The sequence below is a fragment of the Marmota marmota genome, unplaced genomic scaffold (assembly GCF_001458135.2).
Source record: "Marmota marmota marmota unplaced genomic scaffold, marMar, whole genome shotgun sequence".
Lineage (NCBI taxonomy): Eukaryota > Metazoa > Chordata > Mammalia > Rodentia > Sciuridae > Marmota > Marmota marmota.
The window spans coordinates 9777890-9805862 of NW_026000168.1; the positions used below are offsets into that span (position 1 = coordinate 9777890).

Sequence of the window (27973 nt, forward strand, 5' to 3'; positions counted from 1 at the left end):
GCCTTGGGGGGGGGGGTCTTGGAGTTTAGAGGGCGAAGGAGGGTAGAGAGAGATGAGGAGCCAGAGCCGGGTCCTGCAAAGCCCAGCGATCGCGGGGGAGGTGGGCGGGGGTGGAGTGATGTGGTCTGATTCATGTTTCTAAAAGATCATTCTGGCTCTTATATGCAGAATAGATTTTGATAGCTTCAAAGAGATGAATAGGAAGGCTGTATAGTGAGTGTCCAGTTAAGAAATGGTAGACTCAGGGGGAGGTGAGAAGGGGTTACAAAGAATTGGAAGGTTCAGCAATATTTGAAAGATTAAAATCGGTGAGATCTGATGGTCAGTTCAGCTTCTTCATTTTTTTTCCCCCATTGGACAGATATTGACTGAGCACCTACTGCATGCTAGGAATTGGTGTTGGGGATGTGATTTTTGTACAAAACAGATCCTACAGTGAATCTCTAAAATGAGACGTGGGCATTGAGGGTGTCAGGCCGAAGTATCACAAATATGAACCTGGAACTGAAGCTGGGCTGGAGTGATTCCCAGGGCAGAGAGAGTGTAAGAGTGGGTTTTGTCTTAATGGGGCGGGGGGGCGGGGTGGGCTGGGGGAGCGTTTCTGGTGGAAATGGCAATTGATGGAGATCTGAAGGGAGACTCAGCCTTCACTAGAGCCAAGGGTAGGGGCAGGGTTGAGAATGCTCTGGGCTCAAAACATGGACAAAGGCCCTGCAGTAGCCATAAGGAGAGAAGGGAGACTGGAGGTGTCACTTGGCCTTGGTGTTGGCAGCTGAGATAGTGCACAGGCGGAGGAAGAGGAGCAGCTGGGCAGGCAGGTGGGTGCTTTTTTGCAGTTGAGATGCTGTGGGCATCCAGTAGCAGAACCCTGGTATCTACAAGCTGTGAGATGTAGACCTGGGAACCCTGGACACGCGGAGGTGGCTGGGGCTGGCAGAGTGCACCAGGAGATGCAGGGAAGGTACAGAGAGGGCAGAGAGTGACACAGAGGGTAAGCCCACCCCCATTTCTCCCAGGGCAAAGGGGAGCTCAGCCAGTGGGCAGGATGGCTGCTGGGGCTACATCTGTGGGATCCCGTCCCAGGGGCAGCACTCCACCTTCCACTGCCCTGGCCATGCCCCTTGGGAATAAACCTATTTTACCAGGGGCTTCAGCCTTCCCAGTGGTAGTGGCTGGTGGTAGCTGCGGTCTCATAGTCGAAGCTTTTGTAGATAGCATGTCCACTGCATGCAGGGTCCTTTGCTGAGTGCTTGGTGAATGTGATGGTGGGTAAGTGGCAGAGTTGGGTTGGATGCAGTCACTTTGAAGCCGTACCATCGGCTCCTTGGGACAAGGGGTGTGTCAAAGGATAGATGAGTAGCCAGAGTTCCAGGAGACACCTGTCCTTGTGGGTGTGTGTGTGGCCGGGGGACAGTAGAGGTATTCCTATCAAGGTCAGATGCTGAGCCAGAACTTGAGTCCAACCAGAAGGGACGCCGTGGGGGGATTGCCTTGCTGGACGAGAGATGTCACTGCATGCTTCATACCAGCATTTGTTCTGCAAGTCTGTGTATTTTGCAAGGCCAGCATCCTCTGGTAGGGAGCTGCATATAATTCTGTGTTGTTCAGCTTTTTCCCTACAGGGAAATTAAGGAGGATGATTATCTTCCCTGAAGTAAAATACATGTCATGGGTCAGACAGGAGATGATTTGTTAAAATACCCAGCTGACTCTGTATACAGCAGATCCTCACCTTTATGAAGAATATTTTAAACCCTGGAGTCTTCCACAATTTTACTTTTTTTTTTCCTCACTGAAGAGAAAATAGGTAGTGTTGAGCAGTGCAAAGGGCCACTGTCCCGGGCCCTTTGCAAGCATGCTCTCCTCTTTTGCTGAGACACCCCCTTGAAGTTAGCATTATCCCCAAGGCGGAGGAGAGCTAATAGCAGCAGCTTACCTATAGAGCACTAGGCTGGCCCTCCCAGACTGACCACCAGGCCTGTTCTCCTGTATGTCAGAGTTTGTTAGCCAAGAGCCCCGGGTGTGTCCCCAGAGTTGGAGGCACCACAATAATGCAGCTCCATGGCAGGCTGGCTCTGTTTTTCTCCCGTGTGGTCCCCAGCCATTGTGTGAGTGACACCCAGCCCTGAATGCAGCTGCTCCAGGCTTGCAGACACAAATGGTCCAGAATCTGATAAAGAGTCAGGCTCGCCCACCCAGCTTCCCAACAACAGGAAGTCTTCCTAAAGATTGCTCTCAGGGCCCTGCTTCCCACCTCTTCCCCTCAACCCCAGCAGCCTGTTCTCTTGACTTTCCCCGGCCTTTGTTTTTCCTTCCCGGACTTCACTGATAATTGCACCAGCCCCCTCCCTCCCGTGCCCTTCATTAAAGGTAGGCCAGGGGAGACCTCCAGAGGTTTCCAGAGAGACCAGAGCCTTCTTTCTGGTCCTCAGCAAGGGGGATTGTTGCCGATTCCCTTGGGGAAGAATCTGTCTCCTACTGGCTGCTTGCCCGGTTGAGGACTGTGGGGCAGGCAGGGGCCTGTGTTTTCAGGGGAAAATGTAAAATGTGGCTAAAGGTTACTTGTTCAATTATCTTGTCAACTTAATAAGCATATTGGTGAGCGAGAATCTGCTTAATTTTTTCCCTGTGACCTATGGAAATGTTACATTGAAAAGTTAGGAAATGTCACAGTAGAAAAATCAGGAAACCGAATTGTGCATAAAGAAGAAAATTGGTCCCCCATAATCTCACCATCCAGGGAAGAAGAATAGTGAACAGTTTGGCCTGTGTTCTAGGGATTGTTGATGAAGACTTCATTTAAGAGTCAGACTCGGGTTAAAAACCCTGGTCCACCTGCTCGCTAATTTTATATGCTTTGGGCATCTTAACCTCTTTGGAGGTCATTTGCCCAGCAAAAGATGAGAATAATGGCAGTGCCTCTCCCGGGCTATGGTGGTGAAGATTCAGCGAGAGAACATTTTTGGGCATGAGAGTGCTTGGTTGGCTATGGTTAGCTCTTGCAATCAGGAATGCAAGTCAGGCAGAATCTTGCTGTCGAAATTCAGTATCTAAGCATCTGTTGCCATTATCAGCTGCAGGCGACATTGGTGACGTCACACTTTGTAATTCCAGAATCCTGGATTGTGTCTGCTGCTTCGCGTTACGGGCCTGGAACCTTTCAGTAGGGTACCCAGATGGTGATGAACGTTCCTAACCCAGCAGTCTCACTGCTCTTTCCTGACCTGGTCCTCACTGGGACCCAATGCCCATTTGAAAGGCAGGCCCAGAGGAGAGTGTTAGTCACCCTGGACAAGGAAGGCCCTGGTCGTCTTGCCCAAGCACATACCTGCTCTTTTGCATTTGGCAGTTCCCCCTTGTCCTTCTGGGAGGCTGGTGTGTGTAGACACAGATTTGGTCTGACTCAAAATTCAAGCAAATCGTTTTCCAGTAATTGGTCCCAGGGCTGGGAATGTAACTCAGGGACAGAGCACTTGCCTAGCATGTGCAGTCCTGAGTTCATTCCTCAGTGCTGGAAAGAAAAATCATTTTGTGCCTTCATGATACATGATACCCTGTTTTTGTTTTCCTTAAAATATATCAGAATTGACTAGTGGTGTCCCCCACTGGTAAAGTCTTGCCTTTCATGTGCAGGGCTCTGGGTTTGATCCCTAGTACCCATAGCAGGGGGAAAAATTGGTCCCAGAAATAGGCTGACTTTCTGGTCCTTTAAAGATAAAACTTTTAAATATAAACTCACGGGGGAAATATTAATGTCCGTTGGTGTTTGTCACTAGTGCCACCAGCAGGGATATTGTTTAAAACCTTCCTGGGGAGGTTATTACTACAGCTACTGGGGAAGCCGAGGCAGGAGGATTGCAAATTAGAGGCCAGTCTGGGCAACTTAGTAAGATCCTGTCTCAAAATAAAGTTCAAAAAGGGCTGAGCACGTAGCTCAGAGATAGAGCACCCCTGGTTCAATTTCCAGTACTGTAAAAATAAATAAATTCATTAATTAAAAATTCTTAAAAGTTGCCTTGCCCTTCGGTGTAGTATCTAGTTAAGAGGAAACAACCAGTGATTGACAGGATTCTAGAGGGCTGCCCTTGGCCAGCCCTCTCTGTGTCTTTCCTTCAGGTTCACAGATGCTGGCTCTTTGGTTTGAGTTTATTCTGTATTCTCAGTTGCTCTCTCCCTCTATTAATAAGTTTGTATCTGGTGAAATGCTCTTTATCTCTCTTGCAAGGTCTGCATTGTGGGGAGGGGGAAAAAATGAGTCCTCCCCTGCTTGCAAGAAGCTGCAGGGTTTGAGCTGAAAGGGTTTGCTCTCAGCAGCTGGCATTCCTGCTAAGGGAGGAGAGAGCTTCCCCAAGTTCCATGATGATCACTGCTGCCTGATTGTTCCTAAAAGAAAACTTTGCACCCAGAAAGCAGTTGAAGGGGAGAGAGCACTTTTCCACACCATTGCAAGTCCCTGGGCTTTGCCAGATAAATGACTCCTGGGAGGGGGGCAGGTGGTAAAGGTGTTTAAAGGGGTCTGGGCTTGGGGGAGCCCTCTGTTTCTCTGCGCATCTACCCGCCAGGTGTCTGCGGGGAATGAGCTGCCGTCCATAGCAGCCCGCCCTCCTCCCATGCGAAGGAGTTTGTTTGGTCAATGTCAGTTCAGCTTTTTAAAATTGGCTCCCACTCCTCAGTATTCATGGCCCTGATGAAAAGCTGTTTTTATGAATCACTTCAATGTTTTGTTGATATTTGTGTGTGTGTGTTTAATGATTTCTGGGCTTTGTAAAGGTTTCGTGGAACTTACGAGTATTTTCAAAGACTGCCTCTGACTTGCTCTGTCACTGGCCTGGGAACCTTATTATTTTCACCAGAATACTGAAGGGTTTGGAGCCAGGTGCTGTCCTACCGCCTTTCTCTCTCTGGAAGTATTTTTGGTGAAGGATGCACCACCACCACCACCAACAACAAACCATTTAAGTAACATTTGGGTGAAGGGCGTACAGTTGAATTTTTAATAAGGCAGCTAGGGTTTGGGGGTATTTATGACACCGGGTTTCCTTTTGTTAATATCATTTTGTTCTTTGGTACCTTGGCCCTGAGCTAATAGCCCTGCCAGATTCAAGTTTTATACCAGGTGTTTCCTTCTAACTTAACATTCCCTGAGGCGCATTGACTATGTTAATGTTTCATAAGTCAGACTTTCCAGCCCCTTAATTGCTGCAAGTTCTTGGCCAAGTTCCCGCGCAGTCTTTAATAGTCACTGTTTATTATTGAGGGTCCACAACTTGTAGAATCGGATTCAGGCTGGTTTTGCTAGAGATGAATGTTACTGTGGTTGGAATGTCCTGAGATTAAATAATCTATGAGCAAAACTGTGGTGCCTATGTCCTTTCTTGGCTCATGGAATCTCCTGCCTGTCAAAGTCCTATTTAAATTTGGCTTTTAAGTAAGGCGCTTTGGAACATTGAACTAAGCCAGCTCTCGGTGACCCCCGCTACTCCCACCACCTGGCATGGCTTCTAACCATGTTGCATATTTTATTTTGTCTAGGATTTTCAAGAAAGCCATGTCTGACAAAATGGCCAGTTTCCTACATATTGGAGACATTTGTTCTCTGTACGCCGAGGGATCTACAAATGGATTTATCAGCACCTTGGGGTAAGAGCACACAGTTTCTTGTGTGGCAGGATCTTGTTTAAGACATCATAACATCTGCTTAAAAAAAAAAAAACAAAACATGATTTTTTTTTCCTAAGATAAGCATGTTACTGTTTTACTCAGCTTTTCCAAGGGCAGTTGAAATCAGATTCCAAATCCCAAGTTAGCCAAGTTTAACCTCTTACACAAGAATACTGTTTTCCATCTGTTTTGAAAGAACAAACCCCTCATTAGTTAGGACTCTATGAATTCAGAACTTCTTGGATACTTAGGTCTCTTTGAAGCAGAACCTTCCTTAACTTTCCTACCTAAAATTGCCGAATGCATTTGAAAGTTACAAATGGCACCAAGTTGTGTCAATCGGGTTTTTCTGTTTGTGCTTTCTTCAATCTCGATTCCACTTTTTTTCTTTTTAAATTTTTTTTTTGTAGTTGTAGATGGACAGAATGCCTTTATTTTGTTTAATTTTTATGTGGTGCTGAGGATCGAACCCAGTGCCTCACGCATGCTAGGCAAGTGCTCTGCTTCTAAGCCATGGCCCCAGCCCTTGATTCCACTTTTAAGGATATAAATATATGCCATTATGCCCTCATTGGATTATCTTCTCCCCTTTCCTCTTACTCCTATTGTCTAAAAGAGGAAATGAGAAGCCAAGTGGCCCCCAAGGCAGACAAGAGCAGAATGGAGGATCAACATGGTGAACTCCGGACAGTCAGGAATGGTGTGTACTCTGTACGGAAGAGTACTTAGGCTTGGGGAGGCTTTGTTGAATTTGGCAAGAGCTGATCTCAAGTATATGGGGAGAAGGCAGGTCCATAGTGTCTCTAAAAACCTCTATTTTACAGTAGCCGGAATCTTTCTTTTAATTATAGCTATTATGGAAATCAGGCTTGTTTTTGGTACTGATGCTATGGGTATTCCCAAGGCCTCATTCAGCTTACTCCACCCTCAAGGAGGAAAGTATTTCAAATACAGAATTGCAGCTCAATTAGACCTGGGTTCTCACTGTACAGAAAGTTTGGTTTCCAGTCATCTGATAAAAAAGAAGTCACTGGGTCTGCCTGGTCACCAGTCTAGTGACTGCTTCTAAATTGGATGTCCCTACCTGGTGGACCTCTTCTTCCTCTCTGACCGCCCCTTCTTTCATCTCGGCTGCCTCCTCCTCCTTTCCATCTGCCATGGTTGAATTTTTCACCCTCTTATTTTTCAGCAATGGCGACAGTAATGTACAGCAGCGGTAAGCCCTGCGTGAGCCCCGTGGGTGTTCACTGTGTGCCAGGTGCTGTACTAGGTCCCGTGCCCACACCCTCCTCTTAATCCTCAGCACCCACTTCTTCACGGTGTCACCATGGTTCATGGAGGCAACACCTCTGCACTTCAGAGAGGTGCAGATGCTTGTCCAAGGATTCATAGTTTGGAAGGCTCTCGTCTCCAAGGCCAGGGGTCCTGACAGTTACCTTCTGTAGGGCAGCCTTTCCCTTCCCAGCTTCTCAGAGCACCCCTCCTCACTGCCCACAGCTCTGGTCTGGATGTCAGGGCTGTCAGACTTCTGCCCCACCGAATGCTCACCATTCCTCGGGGTCCCTTGTCCCACCGAGCCATCCAGGCTCACATGCCTGCGGGTCAGATGCAGAGTCCCAGTCAGCCCCTGAGATTGTACCTCCTTTTAGGGTCCTACCTCTTAAAACTCCTCCAAGGTTTGAACTCTTTGCTTTATTTTTTCCTATTAAAAAGTATTACAAACAAATTAATAAATGAGCCCCCCTCACCCCCTGCACACACATAAAGTAAAGATATGGATTGATCCCTAGCACTGCAAAATTGGTCTTTAAAAAATATTCCTAGTTGTAGTTAGACACGATATCTTTATTTTATTTATTTATTTACTTAATGTGGTGCTGATAATTGAACCCAGTGCTTCACATACGCTAGGCAAGCGCTTTACCACTGAGCCACAACCCCAACCCTGCAAAAATGTTTAAAAAAATTAAAAAGCAATCAAGAGAGGGTGGCTGTTCTTTAAAATTTGGATCTCTAATACTTTTTTTTTTTTTTTTTAACCTGGGGATTGAACCTAGGGGCACTTTATCACTGAGTCACATCCCCAGACCCTTTTATTTTTTTCATTTTGAGACAGGGTCTCACTAAGTTACTGAGGCTTGTGATCCTCTTGCCTTAGCCTCCTGAGTCTGTGGGATAGCAGGCATGTGTCAGTGTGCCCAGCTCTGGTACTTGCTTTGGATGAATACTGTGTTCACCTTTTTATCTGCACATATTGGAGGATAGTTGGCATCAAAATTGATTTGGAAAACTAAGTTTGCGCCCCCCTTCTTCTTTTTTGATATGTTTAATGTTATTTTATGGAGGACCAGTCATGGGGCTCAGTGGGACTTGGTATCTGGCTCCTTGGCCCCCTCTTGTTGGTGGAGATGGGTGTGCTCACCTCCAAGTGGCTTCATCTGCTCCTTGAGCTTTAGAACTCCAGCCCAAGGAGTCACAGCTCAGAAGAGAGAGAGCCAGTGTGTTCACAGATGCTAACTAGTGACATGCTTCTGAGTCACCTCCAGATCCTGTTAGAGATGAAGGTTCTTGGGTCCCTTCCCTTCAGTAAGCCTGGGGGATGACAGGGTCCTGGGATGAGTGTTATTTAGACAGAGAAAGACTGATGAGCGAAGGTGAGAATCTTTGAGACCAATTCTTCCGTTTTACAGATGAAGAGACTGAGATCAGAAAGGGTGAGAAGGACAGTCACATCTGCAGGTGGCAGAGAGCCTTCAGCAGTCTAGACCTGAACAGGGCCTTTTGTCCTCCTCCTTCCTCCTGGTTTGAGAATTGGATGAATGACAGCCCTGCCTGGGGTTCTGCGCCCACCTTTTCAAGTCTTTTGTTGGCTTTGGTGGTATTACCACTAACAGGATTGAGGGTGGGTTTGTTTTATTGGTGCATTATGCTGTTACCTAATGATGGGATTTGCGGTTGCATTTTAGTCCATGCACACAGTGTAACAATATAATTTGGTCAGTATCCCTCCTTGCACTTCCTCCCTCCCTCCTGCCCCTCCTTCCATCCCCGGGTCAGTTTCCTCTCTTCTGCTGATCTCCATTTGCTTTTCATATGATTACACTCCAGGGTGGAGTTTTTATAGCCCTTTATACTCTTTTGAGTTTTTGCAAAAATAAGTAAATGAATGAATGAATGAATAAATAAATAAATAAATAGAAATAATAAAAAAATAAATGATAGAAAAAGAAACAGAAAGCCTCAGACCCTGGACCATGTTGGCGCTCCTGTTGATGCACAGTGAGGTCTTATGCTCTGAAGCCTGAGGAGGCCAGATGCCCGTGGCTACTCTGGACACTGGTTCACTCACCAAATGGACACTGACTTCCAGCCTTGGGCATCTTCTGGGCTGCACACTAGGCTCCCACGACCTCCATGGAGCTTGTAGCCTAGAGCATCTTTGCTTTCTGCCGGGGAGGTTGGGAGGTTGTTTATTGGTGATTTATTTTCCTGCTTTGTCCACTCATCACGTTTGAAGCTCCAAATCCTTCCCTCCCGATCTCTGTGGGTTTTCTCTGGGCTTCCGGCACCTAGAGACGGTACCCTCCTTGTCCTCCCACCTCTATTTCAACTCTCCCACTAATTCCAGTGTGACTTCCTCTGCCTCCCACTCTCGTGGCCTCAGCCACATTGGGTTTCTGGCTGTGTTTTCTTCCTTCTCTTACAGCCTTTTCAGTTACACTGTCCTTATCAGTTTGCTTTTGTGGCTTCTGCAGTAGCCTTAAGCTCACTAAGGGCTGGGGCCTGGCTCGTTTTCACCCTCACATCTCAAGGCCTAGTACAGTGCCTGGCGCAAAGTTGGCACCTCAGCTAACCATTCGTTGGATTGCACTCGCCCTTTTTTTGATGTCTTCTGACCTTGGCAGTGTAGCAGATTGTGCCCACATCTATCACGAATATGGTTCAGGGCAGAGAACAGTCGCCTAATGCATCCATCATAGAAGCAGAACCTTGGGCTTTTGGATTAGATGGAACTCCATTTCCTTTATTGCAAACAGCTCCCTGGCAGAAGAACACGAAGTCTACATTTTGTGCAGGAAAAGCCTTGGGATATTTAATTTTTTGCCGAGAGTTTTATTTTCCTAGACTTGGTTTGATCTGGCACTCATCTCTGTTTTCTTTGCAGCCTGGTTGATGATCGTTGTGTTGTACAGCCAGAAGCTGGAGACCTTAACAACCCACCTAAGAAATTCAGAGGTAAGGTGGTGGCCTTCCTGAGGGGTCACCTTGACTTGCTTGAAGGGCATTGGCTTTGTGGGGGCTGGAGGGTGGAAGGTGGTAAAGCAATGATAGGTTTATTTACTTACATATTTCTTCTACAGTGTGAGGCATTACAGCTTCTTGAATAAGACATAAATAAATTTATTGTCAAGATTTGGATGGGTTCTCCTAGGGCTTTCACGTGCCTATTAAAAAATGTTGGTGCTGATTCAGTTTAAAGCTTTTCATTTGTACATGTATTCCTCTAGCCGAATAGGATGTATGGATCCAGTTACAGGAACATGGGTTATTTCAGTAGATCTCATTGTCCCTTTTGGGGGGGCCCTGATAGTTTTAGATACCTGACCTGGAACGAGCCACTCTTAATTATTGCGCTTGCTTTTAAAGTGAAAAGATAAAGCCAGGAAGCTTTCCCACCAATGTTGGATTTTCTTTTCTTTTTTTTGCCTCTTGGTGTCGGTGTCTTGAAAGGTAGCTTAGTTGATTGAAGAAGGTGTATAAAATACAGTTGCAATCTCCCATAAAAAGCACTTTATTTTTTGATGTGGTGGGGTTCGTTATAACCACCTACTGGAATTATCTGGGGAAACTTTCAAATTCAGTAGATGCTCAGGGCCCCCCTCTAGATCAATTAAGTTAATCTCCAGAGGTTGGGGACTGGGGTACTGGCATTCTTTGAGGCTTTCTTAAGTGATTGTTTTATGCAGATGGTGTTGAGGAACCCCTGGGTTAAGCATTAACTTAGGGCCTCCTTTTCAAAGGACTGAAATCTTGCCATTTGCAGATTAGATCCTTTAAGTTATAGGTCCTTATTGCTGAGTGATTTAGAAACTGGCTTTTTGGTTGAAGGCTAAAGAGAGGAGCCTAAGAAGGCAGACATTCAGATGGAAAGAAGCCATTTGAGGCCACCGATATTGACCTGTATCCAGTTGGCACGAGGCTGTCAGGAGAATGTTTTCATCTGAAGATGCAGGGGGCGGGGGGACAGGGGTACTTTGAAAAAAGAGTTGTTGATGCAGGCCCTCAGTAACAGGAGCCAGAGGTGGCTGTTGCCTTGGCTGCCTGTTCAGCCTTAATCTCTGCTCCGTGTCTCCTTCCAAAACAAGACCTTGAGTGCAGAAGGGAGAGATTTGATCCCATGATCGTGATACAGCCACTTAGAGAATTAATTCCCTGCTCCAAGATTGATTGACAGTGCATGGCAGTGCTGAGGATGCTGCCTGCGTTAGCCCAGGGAGTCCACCCTGCACCCTGGGGAGGGGATTGGTGTCCTCAGGCGCACATACCTTGTCTGGGTCATGTGGATGGAGATGGGTGACTCTCAACTTTGGCTGCACAGAGAAAGCACCAGGAGAACTTTTCAAAAATACAGTGTGTGTGAATTACACTCCCAAGGATCCTGTTTTCATGGGCCTTGGGATTTTTAAAAGCTCCTGAGGTGATTCTCTTGTGCAGCCAAGGTTAAGAACCACTGCTAATGGTGCTTGAGCTGTAAGCTGCCAGCTTTATTGTTTGGGGGAAGAGCTCATCCAGGCTCAGCTTTTGTGTTGGGGACTCCGTGGAGTGATGTGCATCAGGAGCCTGTTGACGGGCTCCACTGTGGGTTCTTATCCCTTTCCACGCAGGCCTCGGGGGTGGGGAAGTGACCCTGGGAGAGATGGCAGTGCAGCGAGGCTGTTTGTTTCTGTTTGTAAAAATAGTGGAGAATACTGTTTCTTTTCTAATTGAGAAATAAAAATTGTGTCTAATTATGATATTTTGAAATATGTGTACATTGTGGAATGGCTAAATGGCTAAATTGAGCTAATTAACATACCCATGCCTTTTTTTTTTTTTAGTGAGAGCATTTAAAATCTTTGCACGAAAGATTTTTTTCAAGTAGATGTTGTTGTATTATTGTTATCTATAGTCACCCTGTTATACAGTGGACCTCTTTTTTAATTGTAGGTGGACACAGTATCTTTATTTCATTTTTATGCGTTGCTGAGGTTTGAACCCAGTGCCTCAGGTGTGCTGGGCGAGCACTCTCCCACTGAGCCACAACCTCAGCCCTTACAGTCAACCTCTTGATAGAATCCTTCTAAATGAGATTTTGTATTTTGGACCAACATCTCCCCAGTCCTTTAGCCCTTCCACGGCCTCTGGTAGCCACCACTCTGCCCTGGATTCTATGAGCTCGGCTTTTTAAGATTCCGCATGCAGCTGGGCGCGGTGGCCCACGCCTATAATTCCAGTGGCTCAGGAGGCTGAGGCAGGAGGATTGTGAGTTCACAGCCAATCTCGGCAACTTAGTGAGGTGCTAAGCAACTAAGTGAGACCTGTCTCTAAATAAAAAACAAAAAATAGGGCTAGGGATGTGGCTCAGTGGTTGAGTGCCCATGAGTTCAATCCCTGGTACCCAAAACAAAGAAATAGGACCATTGTAGGGGAAGTGAGAAGAGAGATGTTTTCCTGGTTCTGGGGGGTAAAAGTCCTCTTGCTTGGATGTCTTTTTCTGGTGGCTGACTTGAAGGGACCGTTTTGAGATGAAGGCAGCAGTCTGATAGAGGTCATTTAGAAGAACCAAACTCCTTTCATGGCCTGGCCTTTTTCTACAGGTGTCACATGGCAGTGGCTCCACTTGTTGACCGCCTTTCTCCATAAATTAAAATAAAGGTTTCAAGGTTGTGAGCTGTTTTGTTCTGGTGGGAAAATGTGGTTCCAAGCTAGCTGTGCAGTGGGCTTTGTGAATGTGGGTCAGGATGTCCTGATGCCACGTGCTAGACCAGAGGCCCCTGAACCTAGGTGAGAGCCCTGGGCACACCTGCCTTTGCAGCTGCTGCGGTTGCTGGGAGGATCGGCTCTTCCAGGTGCGACGTGAGCATTGAGGATTTCGCAGTATCCCTTCGGCTGTGGTGTAGCAGACTTAAAACTTTTTTTTGTTTTCCCCCTAAAATGAGGGAAAACCATGTCTCTTTTGGATGAGAATGCTGCCCTTTCAAATATAAGCATATTTTGAGGTTGAAGTCATTTTGATGTTTAGAAATGTCACAGAGGGCAGTTGGGCAATTTGGAGGCATTTCTAGACCATTTCTGTGCAGTGCTGTTGCTCCCTGGAGTTTAACAAACACATGGAAAAGAGAGACGCTGGCCACAGCCCAATGGGATGATGGAGCCCTTAGGTCAGCAGTTGAAGGAACTGCCTTTAATCATTGGGGTCCCCCCCACCCATTTTACTGTTTCCTTGTCAAATCATTTTCTGTACGGAGAATCAGCGTACTCTGTACTTAAGTTGATGGGAATCAGGGTCCTGTTTATGCCGTGCTCCCCTGGCCTCACTCTAGGGCCCTGACTTTGGCAGCTCCTCCTGAGGTCTGCAGTGCCATGGTTAATAATACAAGTCCTCGGCCCGGGCTTCCTGGGTTCAAGTCCAGGTCCCACTACTGCTGACCTATGTGGCCCTGGACTAGTGGCATCTGCCCACCTTGGTTTTCTCCTCTGTGAAACAGAAGAGAATTGTCCCCGCCTCATAGACTTACTGTGAAGGTTAAATGTGTAAGAACTGACGAAATCCTGTCGTTGGTGACAACGAGGATAAACCCAAAGGACCTTGAGCTAAGTGAAACAAACCAGGCACAAAAACACAAATACTGCATGATCTCAACTTGTGTGGGGAATCCTAAGTTGATCTCTTCGAAGTTGAGAGTAAAATAGTGGGAGATGGAGAGAGAGAGTGGTCAACAGGTACAGTGTCACTGTTAGGAGAAGTAAGTTCTGAGGTTCTCGGGCACAGTAGGGGAACTCTAGTTAATGGTAATCCAAAATAGCTATAAGAGAGGATTTTGAATATTCTCACAAGGAAGAAATGATAAGGTGCTGGGGATGTAGCTCAGTGAGAGGGCACTTGGCTGGCACGCGTGAGTCCTTGGGTTTGATCTCCAGCTCTACAAAAACAGCAGAAGAGCTAGGTACAGAGGCACACACCTGTAATCCCAGCTACTTGGGAGGTTGAGGCAGGAGGATAGCAAGTTCAAGGTCAGCCTGTGCAACTTAGTAAGACCTTGCCTCAAAATAGAAAAATGAAAAGGGCTGGGATGTTGCTCAGTAGTTACGCACTCCAGATATAATCCCTGCTACTGAAAAAAGAAAAATTAAAAAAAAAAAAAAGGAAAGAAATGGTAAGTATCATTTAAGGTGATAGGTTAATCATTCTGACTTGAACATTCACAAATGTATAGATGAACTGAAACATCACATTGCATCCCAATCACATACAATTACTATGTCAATGAAAAATAAAAATGATTAAAGGTAAAAAAAAAAAAAAAAAATGAGTGCTGAGTAAGCCTTGGCCCTTGTTAAGGACTCAGTAAGCCATAGTTTTTCTTATCTTTTCATTCCCAGTACTTACAACAGTGCCTGGTACTCATAAATGGGAGCAGAAGGAAGGGAACCGTATGTGAATCCTGTAATGATATGGTGTTATTCTTGTTGTCTTTAAATGGTTTGTGGGTAAGGATGTGCACATAGACCCCAGGGGACTGGATTTGAGGACCAGTGCTCCCCTATACAAGCTGAATGACCATTAAGAGGTGGTGTAAGTTTTCTGAGCTTGTTTTTCCCGTCTGTAGAATGGGAAGAAACAATTGCTTCCTTACAAAGATAATAGAGTTAAAGATAATATTGATTACAAACCTCGATAGAGTCCTGGGGACGTGGTATTTCTCAGTGATGGGCAGCTGTCGTCTTTCACAGTAAATGGAGAAGGGTGACAATGGAACACGCTGGCTTTTCTTTCATGGTTTAAAGTGCATATCCAGAATGAATTGGTTCTTTTTTTTCCTGATTTCTTTGAATATATCTCCTGTCCCTAACTTTGTAGGAAGAAAGATTGGCTGCACATCTGTTTTCGCATAAGCCAAATCTTTTTCATCATCTGAATGAATTTTGGACAGTGTCATTGCCCTCCAAGTGACAAGGAGAGCTGAGATGTACACTAATTCATTTACTTTGGTTCCTTCGTTAAGGTGTCGTGGAAGATGAGGCAGAATCTCTGCTCTCCCTGATTTGCATCAGCTTTGCCCATGATCTTACATGAACAGGGAACGCAGACAGATTGAAATTAGGAATAGAAACTCGGTGGTTAGCGAACTCTCTTCTCTACATTATTTTTCTTTCTTCCCACTCCTGCCCACCCCTCCCCCCACCAAGATGCTAAATATAAAAGGCATCTCCCGCAAGGGAAAGATGGAAACTGACAGCCGTCTCCATGTTGATCCCAGAGTCTCTGCTGTTTTATGCAGAACTGCCAGGGGTGTGAGAGTAGAAATGAGGGACTAAGGGGAAATAAAATTGGCTTCAGAGTTGCTCAAGCCATTTGTTGCATGACCTCCTTTTTCAGATTTTTTTGCCCTCAAAAGTTGATCTTTCCAATTTACTTCAAGAGACCATCTCTGGCCCCAAATTGTTGACTTAGGAGAGGTGTTACCATATTCATGTTCAGAAGAAAAGCTGTTTGAAGGGAAGCTGACTTTTAAGTTGGGGAGAGACAGGCGAGGTGACAGGAAGCATGTTCCATCATCAAGTGGTCTCATGAATGGGGAGGACCTGGCATCGGACTGATAGTGCGCGTCTTCTCGGTAAGCGCCTGCCTGGTCACCTGGGTTCCTGCTCTCTTCCAGTGAAACAGGCTTCAAGCACAGTTACCCAGTCACAGCTGGTATATTGTTGAGGCCCTACTGTGTGCCAGCAGCTTGCCTTGGTGAGAGGGGCAGGCACAAGATGAGTGAAATATAACCCTCTGACTTTCAGGAATCTTAGGGAGAGGTCTGTGTTGTAAGTAACAGTAGCTCCCATTTTTAATGTTGATTAAAAAGCTCACAGAGACAGTTAGTTTCTCTGGTCACCTCTAAAGTCTCTAAGTGAGGAAGAGCAAGAGCCGACTTTTCTGCTCTCATCTGCTTCCTAGCTCTAAGTTAGGAGCAGTTAAATGAGGAAGAATACCAGGTGGAAAGACAGAGATCTCGGACCCTTTCCTCTTCAGGTATCTTTAGCCACTGCGAGGACACACTATAGGATGCCCAATGTGTAGCCTGTTGCGTGGTTTGAGTTCTGTTTGTAGTGCCAGCGAGGGTCCAGCCTGGGCCTGTCCAGAAGCAGAGGTTGGTTTAAAGCCTCTGGTTCCCCAGCATGTGCCCTGTATGAAGCAGAGAGAGCCCAGGAGCCACCTGGTCAGGATGATGCTGGGAGAAGAGGTTTCAGAGGCTCAGAGGCTCAGATTCGTGGCCTTTTTATTTATTTTTACTGGACCTTTCTTCCTCCGGTCCCAGAGAACTAGCATGATGTCAGCCCATCTGTGAGGGGACTTTTGGATTTAGTAGGATGTCTTGATGGAAACAGAGAAGCGTTTCACATCTCATGAGAGTGCTGTGTAATTGGCCTTAAAACCTCCTGACAGCTCCGAGATGAGCCTAACTAAAAGTGACCTTTTTCAGGGTGCAGCAAGAGGAAATATTGGAGTGTCAGTAACCTACTTGTCTGATCATGGTGCTGCCTTCAGTTTAGTTGAAGGCAGGGAATACTTCTTGGCATATGTAAGAAAACTGCCAAGACTGGTGAAGAAGTCAGTGTCGAGCCCAGTGACTGCTGCCAACAGTACTCATACCTTGGGGGAGTCATTTCCTCTCTCTGGGCCTCAGTTTGCCTATCTATTCACTTGAGTTTATGTGAAGTGACCTCTGGCTTGATACTTTGCAGTCGGCTGCAAAAATCAGGCAGGTTGACCTTGCACAAGAAAGCACTGGAATTCAGGAGCCTCTTGCTGTCCAGAAGTAGGTTCTATTTCTTTGGGATTACAGGTTGTCTCTGTCAAGATGAAAGTGAAGGAAACGGGCCCTACCAGAGGCCACATGGGGACACAGCCAGGATCTTGGATCATGCAGGTCGCCGAGGGTGGCCATAACCAAATTGCTGGCTTAGCTTGCTTTCAGACCATCCTCCTTGGCTTCACATTGTTTTAATTGTTGCTAAGCAACATTTTCTTTCTTTTTTTTTCTTTCTTTCTTTTGGCAAGGCCTAGAAGGAATGAACCCATATCTTATTTAGTTTTTAAATACCCACATGCAAAGAGGAGGGCCTAACTTAAATGTTGTTTGCTCTTTGGATTCTAAATCCTTGAGGGGCCTTTCACAGCAGGGGTACAGGACTTCATTTCTGCCAGTCTTGTTAAATAAGGCAGAAAAATCAGCTATTTAAGGTGCCTGTCAAGCGGATGCCTCGAGGCATATTTAAGGTTTTTGTGCATGCAAGAAGTTGCCTCACAGGAGAGTCTTCTGCAACTTCTTCTGTATTCACAAAATCACTTCAAATTTAATAAAAAGATTAGTAGGTTTTTTTATGATCTTCATTTCAGACTTACTAGCGTTATCTCGATCTTGCACCAACAGACTCTGTTTAAAGGGAACAAAACTGTAATTTAAATTGATTCCCTGGGCAGCATGGAACGCTCACAGCATGTTACACAGTCACTAGGGATGTTGCTTGATTATTCAGGAGTCCCACACACGCAGTGCGTCCCTTGATAGAGTGCCACCCACTTGCTCAAAGCTGAGATGCACGGCTGGGGCTCTGGGCATGCTGAGCGTGGGCTTTATGCGTGGGTCCATTCATTTTTGGTTTTGGCACTGGGGATTGAACCCAGAGGTGCTATTCCACTGAACCACATCCACCACCCTATTTATTTTTTTATTTAGAGACAGTGTCTTGCAGAGTTCCTGAGGGTCTCAATAAACTGCTGAGGCTGACTTTGAACTTGTGATCCTCCTGCCTCAGCCTCCTGAATTACTGGGATTACATGCATGAGCCACTATACCCTGATCCACATATTTTTTCACTTCCTGTGATACCCTTAGAAAATTGACCTCAGACCTCTGTCTTATGTTGATTTATTCTCTGCTTAACTCAGTGGCAATGAAGATCAGGTTTCAGCTCTGTTTGCATAAAGTACCTGCAGTGCAACAAACACATTTATCTTGTCATCTGATTATATCTCAGAATTGCTGTTGTGCCTTCTTCCAAGGCAAAAATGGATTTGGAAATCCCAGTGTCATTGGGTCCCATGGTCATATTGCTACACGGTTCTCCTGACAGCAGCGTGTAGTGGTTGATGAAGGACTTTTCTTTTGGCAGAGGGTTCTTAAGGTCTGCTGAGCATTGACGAAGTCGTGCGGTGAATGGCTTGCACTCATGATAACTCTTTCCCTTCCTCATTTGACAAGTGAGGAAATTAGAAAGATTTAGGAAGTCTGCTGGAGTCAAAGAGCAACGCTGGGTCAAAGCTGGGGTTGGGTCATACTTCAAGTTTCCTCACACACTTTTGGATCATGGGTTAAAACAAATATTTCTTGGCCCCATCTCTCTGTGTAACTTATGATAATCTATGATAATCTGTTTCCTATAAATGCATATAATACTGACTATCCAAGTCCTTACAAGCATTACTTAATTTAGTTACTTAATTTGCATAATTTGTTTCTTTTTTCTTTTGTTGCAGGTTTTTTTTTTTTTTTTTTTTTTTTGCTGTGCTGAGGATAGAACCCAGGGCTTCACAGATGCTAGACAAGCTCTGGACCACTGAACTGAACCACAAGCCCTGAGTAGTTCCCTTTATGTATATTAGTCTATTTAAGCTCATTACAACCCTGTAAGGAAGGGACCATTTTATGGATGGGGAAACATACAAGATGCTGAGCATTGGGTCCAAGACTGCACAGCTAAGCAGTGGCCAAGTTGGGATGGGAACCTAGAAGCCCTCCTCTTCACACCTGTTCTAAACTTTAGAAGGGAACTGGCCTCAAGAAAAACCTAAACAAAATTACTGGGTTTCTTAATCATTCTCTCCTATAAAACCCCCGAACTTGTCATTCTGAGCTTGCGGGGAGCAGACATCCCTATGCTAGAGATGCATGCTTACTGCTAGTTTAACCCAGAGCATAGCACTTATCACAGCTGGCTTCTATTTTTGTCTCGTGGGCTAGATTTTGAGTACCTGGAGGGATCACACCTTGCCCTGCACTTCTGGCCCGGTGCCTGGCATCATGGTGGTACCTAGTTAAAAGTCAGTGGAAGAGGAATCTGTGTCTTTTCGATGTCATTTTTCATGGTTCCTGGTTCTTAGACATGTTTTTGGGGGCACTAAGTTTTTTACTTGGCTATCTAACACTTTACCGTAATCTCTGTCCAAACTAGTGGAGCCTGGCAGTTCTGAGAAGGCTGTGGGTGTAACAAGCAATTGCCTAGTGTGCACAGGGCCCTGGGTTGGATCCCTAGTAACTGAAGGTTGGAAGTGAGAAAGAAAAAACAAAGTGGATTCTGATTGGCTTCATCCTGGCCTATAGGTTGGGTCTTGGATGGCCCCCAAAGACCCGTTTGTTAAAGGATTTGTCACCAGGGTAGTGCTCTTGGAAGGTGGTAGAACCTTTAAGAGGTTGGGCCAAGTGGAAGGTCTTCATGTCATTGGGGGGATGTGCTCTTGAAGGGGATTGTGGGGCCCTGGCTCCCTCTTCTTTATCTCTCATTTCCTGTTGATGGATTGAGTGGTTTTGCTCCAACACATGCCCCTGCCATAAGGTGCTGCTTTGATCCAGACTCAACGCAACAGGGGCAATTGTTCATGGGCTGGGACCTCCAGAACTATGAGCAAAAATAAACCTTTTTTTCCCCCCATAAGTTGATTATCATGGGTATTTATTATAGTTTTGGAAAGCTGACTAACTCATTCTCTCAGAGCATTTTCTTTTACCCCATTGTGTATGGACAGCATACCTTTATTTTATTATTTTTTATGTGGTGCTAAGGATTGAACCCAGTGCCTCCCACATTCTAAGCATGTGCTCTATCACTGAGCTACTGCCCCAGCCCCAAGTTTGATCTTGATTTCCTCCTTCATGCGTGTAGTTTTGCGATCCCTTGGCTACAGTCAATATCTGATCATGAAAAAAAAAAACAATTATTAACTACCTTCCTCCTTTGTTCATGGAGTCCTGGGAGGGTCATGCATGCTTTTGCTCTTCATCATCCCCATTTTACAATTGAGCACCCTGAACCCAAAGAGAATGGGGCTGGACTCAAGTCTGGAGGACTGCAGATTGTCTGCTAGCCACGGGAATTCATAGAGTTGTCCTTCTCAGAAGACATCTGGGGTCTCTTCTCACCTCCTGGGTTGAACATTTACGAAGCATATTGCCCTGTGGTAATAAAGCTAATGAGAGGGTCTCTAGGAAGAAAGGTCTCAGATTGATAATACAGATGAAATTTTAGGGTAGCAGCGGCAGACTCCTCCTTTATTTTTGCATTTCTACCTTTGTTCCTTGTGCCAGAGTGTGGGCATCCCCTGCACCATCCTTCAGTGCACCAGAGCAGTCAGTGCAGAGTTGAAGGTACCACTAGGCCTCCTGGATTCCCTCACAGTCCCCAGTTGTGCTTTGGATTAGAGACATCCTGTGTCACGGGGATCACAGAACTCTGCCCAAGTCACCCCACTTGCCTCTCTTTCATTTTTCTTGGGGGGGTACCAGGGATTAAACTCGGGTATACTCGACCACTGAGTCACATCCCCAGCCCTATTTTGTATTTTATGAGAGACAGGGTCTCACTAAATTGCTGAGGCTAGCTTTGAACTTGGCAATTCTCCTGTCTCCACCTCCCGAGCCACTGGGATTACAGGCGTGTGACACCACACCCGGCTTGACCCCCAGTCTTTCTAATGCCCACTCATCCTTCAACACTAGAAATTTCCTCAGAGCTATCTTGCAGACCCCTGCTCTGCCTTGTGCACAGAAGGATGCCTAACTCTGTGCATTTGGCTCTGATATCTGCTTTTTACTGGTGAAGTCATCTCGGACAACTGTTTAACCTCTTGCTTTCTGAATTTCCTCATCTAAGGATGGAGGAGATTGAGTTAATCCATGTAAAGCTTAGGACAAGTGCCCAGTGTTAAAAGTCACAACCCTGTTTTTGCCAAGTCTTATTTTTTAACTTTTGATTGTTGCTTGCTCTTTTTGGGGGGTTGGGGGGGATACTAGGGCTTGCACCTGAGGCTGCCTCAGCATCCCCTGCCACTGAACGGGCCTATTGCTGATTTTCCCTTAGTCCTTATTTCACCCCATTACATTTGAGGGGTTGGTAGCTGTGCCTGTCTCCCTAAAGCTATGCACAGGTCCTGGCCTACAGTAGACATTTGTGGAATAGATGGAGAGACAGCCTTTAGGCATTGCTTCTGAAACGTGGGTGCATGGGAACCTTCTGGGGGCTTGTTAAAATGCAGGTCTCACTTTGGGTCTAATTTAGTAGACCTAATCCAAACAGCCTCCTGCTCCTGGAAGTCTCACAGAGAACCACTGACATTTGTGTTCCCTTATTTTAGGTCTGTCATATAGAAGATAGATGTTCTGAGTCCAGAGCAATAGAGAATGAGGGCCAGTGGATAAAAGTGACCAGAGTTGATATAGGTGTCAGGAACTTGATTCTGACTATAAGTGCTGATTGGTGACCCAAGAAAGAATCCTGCATCAAATTATTGAGTTTCCCCAAGTTTTCTCCTGGTTTGCATGGGACTGACCATCTGTTGGGGATTTTAAGGAGGGAATTTCTGTTCTGGGGCAGAGGTTAGGTGGATGATCCCATTTGACTGTAAGTGTCTGTGTATTCCCACCACAGGACCCAGCTGTTCTTCTGTTCTGGTTTCTGGAGGAAGCCCTATGGTTGGGCCTTTGGGTCACCAAACAGCTGGGGGAGTGCAGATCCAGCACTAGATGAGCAGCTCTCAGGAAACCAAATGCGTTCTGTGCAGTAGGTGGAGAGCATTGCAAAGCAGTGGAAAGATGGAGTTATTGAGTGCTTGAGAAGATGAGCAAATAGAAAAAACAAGGGTCTTTCCAAGTTGAGGTCCTGCCAAGTCTGGTTTTAATGATTAGGTGGGATGCTTTGGGGACACAGGGCACAGTGGTAAGACACACTGGCCCTGGGGTGAGACACAGATCCAGGTCTGTGCCCTGTCTTCTGTTGACTAAATACGTGGCCAAGTACATGTCACTGAATCTTGCAAAGTCTGAGTTTCTTCACCTGGTAGTGGTAATGGTTTACAACAGCAGGGAACCGGTGGGCATTATTTCAAGATGAGAGGGTGCATGTGTCACCCACCAACACAGGTAGCACAGCCTAAGCATTTACTGAGTAGTAGCTATTGTGACTGAATTTGCAATTAGCAGCTTTTAAGACATCTCTCAAGAAGGCCCATTAGGGATCCTGTTATCTCGTCAAACATTGGTTATGTCTAAGAATTCAGTTCTTGGAGGTAGCTAAAGGTATTCATGGGCAGGCTAACTGGATTTCTGAATTTCTTCGATTTTCTCCAGTGTGGCTGGAAATCAGGACATGCTAGGCCTTGTGGCTTTTGGAAGAGAAGCCATCAGACCTTTGCTGTCCTCCCACGAGCCTTGTCAGTCTGAGTAAGTGACTGACGGTGAGGCTGCCTTCTGTGTAGAGCTGCAAGCCCAGAGTTAGGAAGTTGTGTTTATCTTACCCAAACAGCAGGCATTCCAGAGACTCCTGACACACACTGAAGATACTGCCAGTCTGCTCTTCCCTTAGAGCCGCCCATCTCTGCTCACCACATGGGGTGATTTCCCCCTCTCCTTTTTGCAAGTTTGGAGAGGTTCGTGCCAGGCAGGATGCTATTCTCCACCTGACTCTGAGGACAGCTGTGCTCCAAGAAGTGATGTCCAGTGGTTACAACTTCATTGGCATTTGAGGATGGCAATGTCTCTCCAAGGTGAGAGGTCAGCAAGGCTCCATTAGGAGGCAGAAATTGTGTTCGTGTGATTGACACTGGAGAAGCTGGGGAGATGAGTGGGGTTCAGGAAGGAGCCACAGGTATGGAGAAAAGAAGGCATCTCGTCCAAGAGCCAAACCTTTTTCCTTTCCAAAGCAATAAATAGCTGGAGATCCGTGAGGAAAACCTCCAGTTTGAGCAGTTGTAATAGTTGGGAAAATAAGTTGGGTAATTATTCCTCTTTCCGAGATTTAAAAGTTCCCTTTTCCCGTCTGGTATTTTTCCGGGTACATCTGAGTTCCAATTTGGGTGCCTCTGAAATGTCTGGATGTTTTGTGCTGCTAAAATTATGTGTGTCTAAAAATGTTATCAGTGATGACACATGGATCGGTCCCACTTGGACTTGTGCTAGCAAAATCTCTGCCACCAAGGTTTCCTCCTCCCTCCCCTCACCATCCCCACCAATGTGGCATTTGAGGTAAAGGTAGGAAGTGGAATAATCCAGCCCAGGTTTAGGCATTATGCGGAGCACGCTCTTGAGAACTTGAGTCTTGTCAGCAAAGAATACCGGGGTTTTGTTGCCATAGTTTCAGTGAAAAATTTGACCTTCGCTACAATAACATACAGTTAGAAAGAACCAGCTAATCGGTTTTCTAAAATTAGTGTTCTCTAGTACATAAACCAGTAGGAACAGAGTATTTAATTAAATATTATACAAGAATACAAAAGCCCAAGGGAATGCAGCGCCCTGGTCCGGGCAGGGGGAGGGAAGAAACCCATAATCCTTTTGGGCTGGTGTTTTTCGAGCCTGAAGAACTTTACTTTTTTAAATTTGATGTTAGCATTAATTTTATTTTCAAATCTGTCAGGAATGAATGTATTACAGCTTTCCCAGAGAGAGAGAGTGCAAAACAGAACCTTCAACATTATTTCCAGTTGTCCCCCACAGGGTACAGAGTATCGAGTGCAAGACGTGGAGATGATGTGGGGCCAGCGTTCTGACCAAGGGCAGTTCTTGGTGACTTGCAGGCCGCTTGGTGAGAAGGGAAGTTCTTTTCTAGCTGAAGTCTGGGCGTTGTTTGAGCAAAGTGTTTGTAGACTCTTGATCCTTTGAATGCTTAGTGTGTCATTAAGCAGAGCCAGCATCTCTGTGTCGTGAAAGCAGCTGGGCTCTGCCCCTTCCAGCTCCACGGCCCATTCGTCATCGAGCGCTGATGTAGCCTCAGACAACGAGCTCTGTGTCAATTATGTAAAACTTGGCATCTCTTGTCAACTACCTATTAAGAACGCTTGCAAGAGTTTGTCCTTCTGATGCTGGCCAAAAGTGTCACCAGTCTTGTGTCAGCTTGGAAGCCGTAGTACTGTTTGTTCTTGGAGTGAAGTGGCTTTCAAACTCGTGGCTGTAGGACAGTGAGGTTTCTGGTCCTTGATTGACATTCTGGTCTACGGGTTCATCCCATGCCATGAATGCCGCGAAGGCGCAGATGTGTTCATCAGTTTTCCTGGTTTATCATGGATGGGAAATGTGGCCCTGGCTTTTCTGGAATCGTCATTGCTATAGCTCCATCTCAATGACATATTGATGAATGTTTCTCTCCAGTTTTATTTTGATAATGTGGCTTCTTGTTTTGCCTTAAGATGGTAACTTAGTGGAATTTGGAAGGGTGAGGTACATTTAAAGAAGGCTAAACTTTTTCTCTTCGACTCTTGTACCATTTTGCATGTTTCTGTGGCGACATCTTAACTATGGCCATGGAAAGTATGTCCTTGGCAAGACTCTCCGAAATGCAGCCCCAGAGGTCGTTGTTGTCCAAACTTGTTGACTGTGTACATGCTCATCCACCTGACGGAACAGAAATGTTCCCTGCCCTTGAGGAATTTGCAATCTTAGGAGAGGAGATGAGTGAGTAGTTCTTTGCAGATGATTCTTGGGAAACGTTGAATTCCAGACACGATTTTACTCCCCTGATGTTTGCTGTTTTCATCTGTTCCACCAGGTCCCTGTGCCCAAATAATTTGAATTCATCTAAACGATAGCTTAAGAGGATGCAGTTAGAGAGCTCACAGGAAAAGTGACAGCCTGCATTTTGAAGTACTTCTTGTCTCCTTACCCATGCATTCTCAGGCCTCACGTTCCTGATCAGAGGTGGAGTCGGTGCCATTTAGTATATATGATTGGAGAGGTTACATGTGCCAGGCTGGTTGGTGGCGTGGCGAACTAGTCAGGACTCTCTGACTTTTTTCACTTTAAGAAAGTACTTTATATGGGGCTGGGGTTGTAGCTCAGTGGTAGAGCACTTGCCTCGCACGAGGGAGGCACTGGGTTCGACCCTCAGCACCACATAAAAAGAAAATACACAGAATAAAGGTATTGTGTCCAACTACAACTAAAAAAATTGTATATAAAAAGGTGCTTTATAACTTATTTGTATGTTAGATAGTAGGATCATTGTTTTATTAGTCCTTTAAAGCATAAGGGACTGGCTTTATAGTCGCGTGTAATCAGTTTTTATACAATTCCACTGTGCTTGGCAGTATTTATTTATGATCTGGGGTGCAGTATCCTCTATGTGATTTCACTTTTTTTTTTTTTGGTCGGCTTGATTTATCAGTTGTTGAAAGACATTTGCTAAGATTTTCTGCTGTTAACATTTGTTGTTGCGAGGCTGCTCTATATCCTGATTATGGGAGTGATTACATGAATTTATGTTTGCTTTAAAACTCATGGAACTGTGTTCGGAGGGAAAAAAGTAAATTTTACCGTAAGTAAAATGTTGAAAAATATTAAAAAGTTTTCCACCATGACAGTGGATTTGCTATTTTGCCTTGTAGTTTTAAAGTTTTTTTTTTTAAATGTATAATAAGGTTATGTTAGTATTGGCTTAGACTTAGAAAATTGTTTTAACTTCCCGTGAAGCAAATGTTTATTATTATGTAGGGAATTTTTATCTCTAATGTCTAATGTCTTGAAGTCTGCTTTGTCTGATATTAAAATTAGAATATTTTTAGTTAGTATTTGTTTTTAGATATAACTTTTCTTTAACTTTTCAGTTATCATTATATTTTACAATATGTATATGTATAAAGTATGTCATATTTTAGTTACATACATAAACTGTATGTAACCAGATCTTTAAAAACCATCCTGGCTGTCTTTGTCTCTTGATTCGAATATTTAGTTCTTTTATATTTGTTGTAATTACTAATGTATTTGGATTTATAATCTTTGTTTTGGATTCCCCCCCCCCTTTTTTTTTTTGCCTGAAATAAGTTTCATCAAAGGTTGTTTTGGGGCTGGGGTCGCGGCTCAGCGGTAGAACACTTGCTTAGCACGTGTGAGGCACTGGGTTCGATCCTCAGCATCACATATAAAGAAAGAAAGTATTGTGTTCACCTACAACTCAGAAATATTAAAAATAATTTAAGGGGCTGGGGTTATGGCTGGGGCTGGGTTTGTGGCTCAGTGGTAGAGTGCTTATCTAGCACACATGAGGCACTGGGTTCGATCCTCAGCACCACATAAAAATGAAATAAAGATACTGTGTCCACCTACAACTAAAAAATAAATATTAAAAAAAAATTTAAGAAATAAAAAATAGATAGTTTGTCTCTATGATCAGGAGACCATAGAACTAGTTTGATAAAAGATTGTATTGTCTTGCCACTAAACAAAACAAACAAAAAATGAAAACAAAATTATTATTACTGCTCTCCATTTTTTCCCCTCTCTTAGCTTGGAAGTCATACTGTATCTGTTTATTTTAGCAGTTATCCCACATGTTTGAATTTGTTATTTGATTAAGTCTGAGATTGATAACTATCATTCTCTCCTGCAGCATCAGGAATGAGCACATTTATACTCATGTCACCCTCTCTTGGTATAAAACTCTGGTTGTTCATAGTAGAATTGCTTATTAATTTAAACTTTTATATGATGCTTAATATCATTTTTGAAAATCGACCTACATATTAGTGTTTACTAAGAGCTTTTTCCTTGGATAAATTTTTTTTCCTTTCTTCTTTTTTGGTGCTGGGGATTGAATCCAGGGCCTCATGCATGCAAGGCAAGCACTCTGCCTTGGTTGGTATAGAATTAAATTTTGAATTAATTTAGAGTTAAATTAATTTTGCTTGGTATAGAATTAAAAATGGGTGCTTTCTCTCAGTATTACTTTGTTCGTATGTTTGTTTTTTGTTTTGTTTTTTTTGGCTACCATTGTACCTGTTAAGAGCAATAGACAGAATATGTACTCTGTATTTTTTTCTCAGGATCTTTTCTCTATCTTTAATTTTTTTTGCAATTTTATGAGTATGAGTTGAGGTGGTGTTTTCATTTCTCCTGCATAATATTTGTTAGATTTCTAGATTTGAGGTTGTTTTTTTGTTAACAACCATGGAGAATTCTGAACCATTGTGCAAATTCAGCCTTTTTCTGTACTCTATTACCTTCAGGAATTTTAGGCTGTTTTTTCTTTTCTTTTTTTCCTTTGCTCTCTAGGATGGACTTTCAAGAATCTTTGATAATCTATTTTTTTTATACCTTTAGTTTTGGTGCTAAGGACCAAACTCAGGGCCTCACACATGCTAGGCAAGTCCTCTACCACTGAGCTACAGCCCCAGCCCCCATAATAATAAGAATCTATTCTTATTTATTAACTCTGTTCTAATCTGCTCTTTATTCTTTGAGAGTTTAATTTGAATTATATTTTTCATTTCTAAACATTCCATTTGAATCTTCAGAAGATGTTCCGTCACTCTTATTCCTCTATATTTTCAAGCCTCTTTTATTTCTTGCTACATAAAAGGCATACTTTCAAAAATGTTCTGTGTCTATAAATTCCAGTGGGTGAAATCTCTGTAGATATCATTCTATTTTCTATCTTGACTGTTTCTAAAAATGATTTTTTATTTCCTTTCATGTTTTGTGATTTTGATTATCAGCTCATGTTGTTTTTGGGAATTTCATCTGTGGGAATTCTTAATTCTTTGAGGCCTGGGTTAAAGCTATGCTCCTTCACAGAAAATTGTTTTCTTTTGCTGGTCGCCTGAGGTTCTGCCAATTCAGGATTTCTTTAAGTTGAATTCTCAGCCTAAGTTTTTGAAGTTTTGTTGTGCTTATTTTCTTCTTGAACTTTCGAGGATTTCCGACAGCATGTGAGCCATGGTTACAGCCCAATATGGGGGCCCGCCCGGGTTCTAAATTGTTGATTTTTCTCTCCTAAACCCAGTGCCACATTCAGAAAG

General features: G+C 44.5%; 1 protein-coding gene across 19 annotated transcripts in view; it reads left to right on the plus strand.

Moving 5' to 3' along the window:
- Positions 1-27973, plus strand: part of Itpr1 (inositol 1,4,5-trisphosphate receptor type 1) — a 389291-nt gene that overhangs the window by 19543 nt on the left and 341775 nt on the right. For all 19 annotated transcript variants that reach the window (XM_048787037.1, XM_048787038.1, XM_048787047.1 and 16 more), the window contains 2 exons: positions 5533-5640; positions 9827-9897. In XM_048787037.1, the coding sequence (XP_048642994.1) occupies positions 5549-5640; positions 9827-9897 (163 nt within the window). In that variant the 5' untranslated portion in view covers positions 5533-5548. The remainder of the gene's footprint in view (positions 1-5532; positions 5641-9826; positions 9898-27973) is intronic.